The 9,743-nt window shown below is 33.2% G+C and overlaps 1 protein-coding gene across 5 annotated transcripts; it reads left to right on the plus strand.

Annotated features, from left to right (window-relative positions):
• Window positions 1–238: 238 nt before the first annotated feature.
• Window positions 239–7,372, plus strand: LOC115626231 (RNA-binding protein FUS). 5 transcript variants are annotated; one of them, XM_030521531.1, is made up of 6 exons: window positions 240–373; window positions 4,839–4,952; window positions 5,028–5,283; window positions 5,364–5,435; window positions 5,520–5,709; window positions 7,068–7,372. In XM_030521531.1, exons 2-6 carry the CDS (start codon window positions 4,898–4,900, stop codon window positions 7,254–7,256), a joined length of 762 nt encoding a protein of 253 aa, XP_030377391.1. In that variant the 5' UTR covers window positions 240–373; window positions 4,839–4,897; the 3' UTR covers window positions 7,257–7,372. The 5 variants fall into 5 exon arrangements, with proteins under 5 accessions (XP_030377395.1, XP_030377391.1, XP_030377394.1 ...); XM_030521534.1 differs by having other exon boundaries at window positions 269–373; window positions 4,885–4,952; XM_030521533.1 differs by lacking the exon at window positions 240–373 and adding an exon at window positions 427–562.
• Window positions 7,373–9,743: the final 2,371 nt, after the last annotated feature.

Genomic DNA, 9,743 nt, shown 5'->3' on the forward strand with positions numbered 1-9,743 from the left:
GCAAACAGTGGCTTTTGAAAGCCTCAAAGCATTCATTGTTTTACATTCCCTACACATACGAGTATACTCGTATATATACAAGTACTATGTATGGAGAGAGGTGGAGAGAGCAGAAGCGCCGAGAGAAAAGGCGCATCTGCCAAACCAGTATCTATCTCTACAGAATATGCGAAACACCCAACTATCGGACCCACCGACTGCCTACCACCACCTGTTTATAAGAGGAGTTGGTCCGATCGGTTCGGACTCATACGCTTCCCAGGTGCCGGAAAGTGTAGAACGCGCCTGCAGCTCAGAGCGAGAACTTGAACTTGATTTCGAATTGTGAAAATATTGCCAAAAACAAAAACAATAACAACAGCAACAGCAACAAGTGAGTCGAATAGTCGTCTGAGTCGAACCGACGTGAGCTCAGCTCGAGTGACGCTTCTGCCGCGATCGGTCGCTTCGGTCTATAACTTTGTTGATTTTGCAAATTGGTGGCGCAGTTGCGTTTTGATTTCTGTGCTGGTGTGAGAGTGTTGAGTCGGAGAGGAACAGTCATCACTTTGTCAATCAATCAGTTAGTCAACAAACCTCGTCTTGTGTGGTGGTGGTGCGTGTGTCTATTTCTTATCAGCCAGCACATCGGCGCAAAATCTGTGATCTTGAAAACATATTAAAGTTCAATAAACAAACTACTTGTTTCATTGAGGAGCAATGCAAACCTTCTCATTATAATTGTATTACTAAAACGTTGCAACAATCTACATAATCTGAATAACTTTATTATTTTAAATGCATTTTCTGACTTAAGCGCATAAAGAGTTGTTTAAAGCCTATAATTAGAAACCTGTAAAAGCTGTTTTCGAACTGGAATATTTTCGAAAAGTGTTAATTTCAATTAAAAATTTTGCTACGCTTTGCTGATTAAACACATTAGGGGTGTTCTCGAAAAATTGAATTCAATAAGAAAATATCAGTGGATTTTTACAAAGTGAAACACTGGAGACTTTCTTTTTTTGTAAATCGTATTACCAAATGTTTTTAAAAAAGGAAAGATATGTAATGGAATTCATTTTATCATTCGAACCTTTCTTCTCAAATAAGTCAATACCGATTTCTTAAATTTTGTCGACAAATGTTATTCTTATGTATTTTTATTTTAGTCAGTATCCTACGACTTAGAAAGTTGCTAGTTTCTGGAATTAGATGATATTTAATACAAATAAAAAAAGAGCGATCAGTACTTTGTTTAATATTTAAAACAGTTCACATATATAGTCAAAACTGTTGCAGGATTCTAATGCTAGGATTTTAAGATAAAAAATAAGATAACATTAATATATCACTTTTTTAAGAAGGTGATGATATAGATATATAGATAGATTAATACAGGTATCATAAGTTCAAAGTTAAAATGTTAGTAGTGGCAGAAACTTTTGGAATCCCTCTACAGCTTACAATATCCAATTGATTTCATTTCATCTGAATACCTATGCCTGCATTAGATCATCATAAATGTGTCAGGAGTTATGCATTAATTCTGATAATATGCCTAAGTCTGTTTAAAAATTCACATTATTTGTAACATCAATTTTAAAATGTATTTTAATGGAAAATGAGGATCAGGTACTAGGTTTATCATTTTAAATATTTGGGAAATATTTAATCAAATAAATTTATAGTTCGCTTACTACCAAGATATTTAATATTTAATTTAATAATGATTACTGGAAGAAAATATTTGTTTATAATTTCTTCTTAAATACCGCAATAGTTTAAAATATCCAATTTTGGAATGAGAAGTTTAATAATATTGTTTTTGAGTAATTGACTTTTTAATATGCACATGCATTAGAAAAAGAAAACATAAATATATATTCTTCAAATACATTATTTTTACTATAATTATGAATATGATAAGATAAAGGAAGGGAATTGTAGAAGAAAAGTTGTTGTTTTGTGTTTTACTTTTTATCCATGATAAATATACTTTGATTTATTTTGTCAGTGCATCTTAAAATGGATACATATTTAAGGGACATTTTCGATTAGGAAAATAGTTTAGAGAAACAATTAAATTTCTTAATAAAACAATATTAGGCTCTTAAGAGAACTTATGATAATTTCGTAAAAGACAAAAGAGTGTTCGTTTTTCTTTTGATGTGTGCGATTATACATGCTCCTAAGTTCAATACATTAGTATTGAATATATGTTGCTGATACGATATTTATAAACAATTCTAGTTCAGTTCTCAGCTGTGTGAATTATAGTCTCAGCTTACATGAATATCAGTTTTGCAGACAAGTTTAAGAATCATTTAAGAATTTCACTTTGAAAACTTTGAAGAGACAAGAAAAATGCATCCTTATACCATACGAGAAGTTTCGATCGCATTTATATTTAAAATTGTTCAATTTCATCATGAATGCGAAATAAATGTCGCGAAATATTCCACTATTAGGCCTGGCTATGCGTCAGCCTTACGCAAAAAAAAAAGATTCTATATTCAAATAAAAACTTATGACAGCACCCCAATAAAAACAACTCGTCATTCAGAGTGCTAATGCTTAAATTTATGTAATAAGACCAAAAAGAAGAACAAAAAAATCCCCAATTAAGAAGCACACACGACGTTTGCCAAAATAACAACTCGTTGACAAGACAAAGTGAATTGCAATTAAAGAGTATTTCAAAAAATTATTTAAATTATAAGCACGCACACACATTTTAATAAAAATATCAAGTTGTAAGCGAATGAAAGCTTCAAGAAAACAAATGTTTGGCAAAATGCGCAGCAACCGAAGAAAAAACTTCAAAAATTATTTAAAGAAATCAACGAAGTCGATACATTTACATTTACTATATATGCAAAACTTCATCGAACCGAAAAAGATAAATAAATTAATAAAAAGAGCAACAAATTAACAGAACCGGTTTAAAAAAACTAAAAAAAAAAAAAATCACATCGCCCCCTACTGCGGTAGCAGAACAAACAAATTGAATTATAAATACAATATTTTCAATATAGAAATTCATTAATTTACATTTTGGGTATTTCCGTTAAAATGCGGCGGCTCCCTTCGATTTTCGTCTGTAATTTGTGCAATTTGTTTATTGGGGAATCGTGTAAGGGCAATTAAATAGTCGCACAGAGAAGAAAAAAGTGAGTTTAATAAATGCTGCCATTGTTGTTGTGGTTAGTACAGTCGTGCTGAGAATTCGCCTCCGGCTTCGCAAATACATTTCGGGAACCCATTCAGCTCCATGGGGAGGGGCCAGAGGGCATAGGGGAGAGCCCTACACAATGAGCACCCGCAGCAGGTTGAAAAATGAAAATGCATTCATTAGTCGGCAGTACCGGCAGTACCGGTAGTTGCATAAAAGCGCAGTTAATGGCAGAATCGCGTTAGTATTAATTATACATACATACATAAGTAGTAATACCATTTAGCCCCGTGCGGCAGAACTCTCTCATTTCAGCAGAAATTGATTATCTCTATCGAATCTATATCGCATGGTGGGGGAATTCCACAAATAGAAAGTTGGCACAAAAAAAATGTATTGCATAACTTAACAGCTTTTATTGTACTGTTAATTAAAAACTCTATAATAAAATATCACACTCGACGAATAATTTTAAGCCTTAAGTGTCTTATTTCTTTCGTTTTGGAAAACTAATTAGGGACTGAAAATAAGCGATGATTTTGTTTTTAATGTAAGCCATACAAAATATAATAGAACTAGAAAGATAGAAGCAAAATTACTATTTTTTAAAAGGCGATTGTTGTTATTTGCACTAATAAAAATTAGTGAACGCCTAACTTTTTAAATTTAAAATACATGCATTTGGAGACACTTAAAAGAACACTTGTTAAATAAAAAATACTTGTTAAATACAAAATAGTTAATTAAACTCACCGCAATAGACTTGCCAGGTTCCTCTGAGAAGACAACGTGCCGATCCCAATTAGTGAAAGGTTTTCGCTGTAAATGTATAAATGAACATAAAGTTAAATTGAAATACTTTGGTTCCGTATATGTGTGTAAAATATTATGTTATAGCGTAAATCTGATTCATAATAATAAAATATCAGTACAAAAAAGAATTAATTTCTAACGGTTTACATTTAATTTTAGATTTTGATAAACATATACATTTTTTGAACATTCGGAAAAGTTCTTATTTACCGGGAAGGTGAAAAATGTCCCATTAACAATATTAACAATTGATTTATTAGAATTATGTAAAATTAATTGCAAGGCAAGAAGAATTTTATGAGATTATAACGAAAAGAAGTGGAAAAAATAAGTAAATTATTCTTATTATTAACCAATTTGGAGAAAATTACAAATTAATCTAATAATCTAAAAAATTACATAAAAATGTCGGGGGGAATGCCGTCTTTTGCCTTCCCTTATATTATTAAAAAAGATATTATGGAATAATGAATATAGGGAATATGTAAAGTTGTTATAAAATTGTTCATTTCAATGAGATGAAGTCTCATCTGTGGGAAATATAGTCTCAGCTATTAATTAAGTTCACTTCGGTCTCAGCCCTTCTGTTGCCAAAAATATATGCTCTGCTCTACTTTTTGCAGTGATGTCATTCAGATTGTCACTTTCTGATAAGCTTTCGAACCTAATTTATCCATTAGAGGAGTGCAATTTTGGCAGCACTTCGCAAAAGTTTCAACCATTCAAAGGCCTTACACGTTCCCAGAAACTGCGCACAAACAAAAATAAGTTGAGGGGCAGCAAACCGGTCGACTTTACAATGTTCTGATACCAGTTTTAATTTGTTGCTTCCATCTAAATGAAGATACATATAAAATTAATTCACTTTATCTAGCTCCGAAAAATATACCCAAATAACAAACGAATTTTGTATGTAAAAGCGAATTTATTAAAATGTGGAAACTATTGCTGATTTGTATAGTAATGAGCGCCCTCAACAGCGAAGCGGGTGAGTAGTACAGTGTTGCAATTGCAGCATACAGCGCTTTCTAACACTGTTTTCTGTGTCGTTCGTGGGCTGCAGTGCGTACGACGCGCAGACGTCGCAACAATGTCGGCAGCTATTCGGGAAGCTACTCCAACAGTAATGGTGCTAACGGTGGCTACACAGGCACCTACAACGGCAACGGTGGCGGCGTTCATGTGGGTACCGGAAACTACGACTACGACGACTATGATGGCTATGGTGCTGGTTTCGGTGGCTATGGCATCATCGATCCCTATCTGTTCCATCAGCAGTTGACGAATCACGTGCTGGCGCAGAACTTGGCAACGCAACAGTGAGCATTGATAGAGTTACTTTAATGTTGGTGTCTGGGGTAGTTGTGACGGGTAATGCCGCTTTGTAATCTATTTGTAGAGCTATAACGGGTCTGGCCACAGCTGGTGACGCTTTTGCATTTGCGGATGCAACCATAGACAACGAAGACACGTAATTACGCCACCTAATGCTTATACTAATACAAGTTCTCAAGCGTTTTCCAACACTTCTCTAACCAATATACCGTTTCCACAGGCGCATACGTCAGCAGATAGCCGCCCAACAGGCATACAACGACAATATTGTGCGCCAAAACCGCTACAGACCGGCCACCAACTCCGGATCCTACAACCTACACCGTTACGCTCCCAGCTACGCTGCAGCCGCAGGATCCATTGGTCCCAACGGTCACAGACAAACTGCATACATAAGCCCCGCCAATCCGGTAGGTGTTGCGAGTAAAGATCCATCGCGTGCGATTTAGTGCTAATTGAAATTTTCAACACTTTCTTCGCGCCTCTCGTTGCTCAATACATGTCAGGTTTATACGCATACGCATGTTTTTATGCCTTATTAGGTGTTCTTTTTGGACTATTGGTTCGCTCGTTTTAGAGAGTTTATTTGAATTTATACAGAAAAAAAGAAATCAGTAGAGAACCCATATTAGTTAATTTTTTCTAATCGACAGTACATGCATTTTAAATGTATTCTACTAACGTCAGAATGTTTCTTCTCCCCATCAAGTAATACATATATCCGGAATTTCATGATTAGTGATTTTGCATTTCGATTATGTCGAGGGCCGTGAGTCGAAACTGTCAGTCCATACTACTCACGCTAATTAAAACAGAGATATATTGTTGATTAAGTCAGTTAAGTGGCTCTGCTTAGATCATGCGTATGAGAAGCACGGGGGAGAGATCTGATCTTTTATTGTAAATAAATTATTAAATAGAATTGAATTTAAATGAATCTAATAGTGATTAGGTCTGTCGTATGAGAAGTGCTTGTGTTTTTAGTGAAATCGTAAAATTATTTTAGGTGCAATTTTATAATGCAAAAATTAATATTCGGTGATTAATAAAAAACTCTTATAGCCAAAAAATCGTATAATCAAAAGCTTCATACGCGATAAATGGACAACTGAGGACTTTAAAATGGTGATATGTTTTGAAAAACACACAAAATGGATACTGGAATTAGAAATAATTAGAAATAATTAGTTGAATATCACTTTTACACTATTTCTTAACCAATTTTACTTGAAAGTATTAACAAATCAACTTCAGGCAAAGTTTAAGTAGATTTGTGTGTAAAATAAAACTTCTATACATAATAATATTCCTATTTGTACAAATTAAATTCAAAATGAATTATTTGATCAAAAATCGTAATTCGCAAACATTTTTCATATATTTTTATATATTTCATTTATAATAGAAATTATTAATGTACTTGGAACATTTTAAAATATTTTTAAATATTTTACAAGATATGTATGTGATATTGTATAATAGTTTTTGTTTAGAACTGATATGCCTCTTTTTGAATTTCGCTTTCAATTGAACTTCAATCGCTTAGATTTGAAGATAAAAATCATATTATGACTTTCAGATCTTCAAATTCTTTATAATTATATTTGAAAAGATTTGATTTTTGGGAAATTTAAATGAATGTTAATTTTTGGAATTTTTGGTGTTAATATTTGAGTTTCTTAAACAATTTTTAGTGTTGTACTGTCTTAAGAATTGTTTTAAGAATCGTCCTTATAACTTTTTAATGTATTTTCTGTCTCTTTGGCAGGCTCAACCCAACATTGTGAACCGTTTCGGTGGCTCGAGCAGCAGCGGCGGTGGAGGCGGAGGTGGTGGCTACAAGGGCGTCTCGGTCTCCTCGTTCAGCACGAGCAATGGGGATGGCACCAGCCGTCGTGGTGCACAGACCACCATCAATGACAATGGCAAAGTGACGTCGTATTCGGTGCACTCGTAGATCGGTTGATAAAGGCCTTTATAACCAATCGTACCAATACAACAATAACAAAACTAACAACATGTTTATTTAAATCCTATAAGCACAAATATATATTTTATATGTATTTACACGCATGCCTGCCTACCTCTTATTTCTCCAAACTCTACTTCCATACTTTCTCATTTACCGGATCGGCAAGCTGAGCTTTCGCTTAGAAAGTTTTGCGCAAAAATCCCCAACAGGGGAATAACAAAGGAACATGTGTTTGAATTATACTTACGAGTATACTCGTATGCAAAATTGTGCTACCGTTTGGAAATTAGCTCTTGGCATTGATTTCTTTCTGATTCTGTGCTCTTTATGTATTCGATTTACATAAATAAATACGCATTCGTTTCTAAATTCGGCTGTGGGCTTTTGTTATCAGCAGAGTACAGGAAATATGTCTATGTTTTGCAATCTAAATTGCCTCATTAAAAATAAATTAAATACATAGTTTTATTTGTGGCAAACACAAAACAAAACAAATCGTTCTACTACTTGGGCTGCTTCTTAATGAAGTCCATTGATTAGCATAGTTGTCTATATATATATAGCGCTACTGAAGGGTCTACATTCTGGAAGAAGTGCCTTTGTTCGACTCACATAATGGAATTCATCTCATTACAGACACCTGAAGGGGAAGTCTCTAAAGTGTTGAAGTTAATTATTATTACACTTTTAATGAAGCACCTTAAAAGCACCTTCCACAGTTATGAAGCCACAATCAAAAAAGTAGCTTTGTATATCACTTTGGCTAATATAGGCTGCTATCATCTCGAGATAGAAGTTGTCTAAACTTACTATGCCTATATATAACGAATCCAAAATATTAGGAAACTACTTAGTAGCCTTAGGAATTAAAAGGGGTTTAAAGAAACAAGGAAATAAATTGAAATATCTTTTCTAAAATGAAAAAGAGACCTTGAAGAGATAAGGGTGTTTATTTTCAGTTGAAAACTTTCAAATACTAAGCCGAGATACCACTCCTATGTATTAATTATGATTTTACCAATCATCATAGATTCCTAAACTTAATGCGAAACAATGTTTGTTTCAATCTTTGTATTCTGTTTTACTTGAACCGTAGAGCTGGTCGGTGTAAACGTAAATATACAAGAGTCTCAGAGTCAGTCAGAACTAATAAGAAGAAAGACCATTAGCTGGAAACAGCAGTTTATAGATAGCTGGGCTTATTGAAGAATGTGGTTTTCATTGCATATTCTTAGTTGGAACTCACCGCTATTTGACATCTTTCAGTTATTTTATGTTTCATCTTCAGTTCCTTAGGTTTCCAAAAAATATAATTACGGTTTAACAAAAGGTTTCCAGAATTTGCATTCTCATATTTTAATATAAATAGGTTTTTCATTTGCTGATATTGGAATTGTTAGTATTTAAAATAAAATTGAAGTTGTTTTATGCAGTATATAAAAGGATCAGGATTTCCTTTTCATACTCGTATATATATTTTTAGAAAACTCTCAGATCAGTTTTTCTTCTTAAGTCTATGAAAGCGTACGGACACGGCTATATAGTCCGAATGATATAAAGTAAAAATGATTTGTTTAGTGTGTTTTTTAATCCTCTTTTAGTAAATATGACTTGATTTAAAAATTATATTTTTAATGTCAGTATAGATCAAAAGTGGGAATGTTGATATATGTGTAGTACCTTTATCGAAAAAAAACAGCCTAGTTGAAATGTTTACAAAACAAATAAAATATTAACTCTCTAACGACTTTAACTCTGCATCTAGGTAGCATTCACGTTGTACTAAATAGTAGATTTTAAAAACACATAAGTATAAATGGAATTTTATGTGCTTTTTATTTCATTATTGACTTTAATTTTCAATTTAATAAATTGATTTAATAAAAACTTCAGAAATGCCAATCATGGCACACAATCTCTCGCAATCAGGCAAAGCCCACATATCAGCGGAAGTAGGAAAAATGTTGTTTATTTACACTAGACATTATACATTTTGTTTACAAAACAAGTTCCGATTCCCAGAAATGCAAATATATTTCAAAAAGGTGTGTAAAAAACAAGCAAGTTTTGCAGAATACTTTCCTAAAAAGTGATTTAGCGGATGTGTATATATAGTATGTATATATTATAGTTAGATTCTATTCTATATACGAACAGTATTCCAAGAGCAAGTTCAATGCAAGCATATAATCTTCTAAGTTGATACTTACGCGGCAATATATAATATATGTTCCATAACATATAGAACGAGCAATGCCCTGCACTTGAAATTCGTGAACATGGCAACTATATATAGAGATTTGCTAAACACATACGAGGACGCTGTTCGGAGCAAGGTGCTGATCTATAAAAACAACGGTTATCATCGGGCTTATATACATAATTACTTTCATTTACGGTCGATTGGAATCAATGTCGCATAAAAATTTCTGCACCAATTACGAGACTTCTACAAAACAAAAATATCATTTC

The sequence above is a fragment of the Scaptodrosophila lebanonensis genome, unplaced genomic scaffold (genome assembly GCF_003285725.1).
Source record: "Scaptodrosophila lebanonensis strain 11010-0011.00,11010-0021.00 unplaced genomic scaffold, SlebRS2 tig00000080-arrow-pilon, whole genome shotgun sequence".
In the NCBI taxonomy this organism is placed as follows: Eukaryota; Metazoa; Arthropoda; class Insecta; order Diptera; family Drosophilidae; genus Scaptodrosophila; species Scaptodrosophila lebanonensis.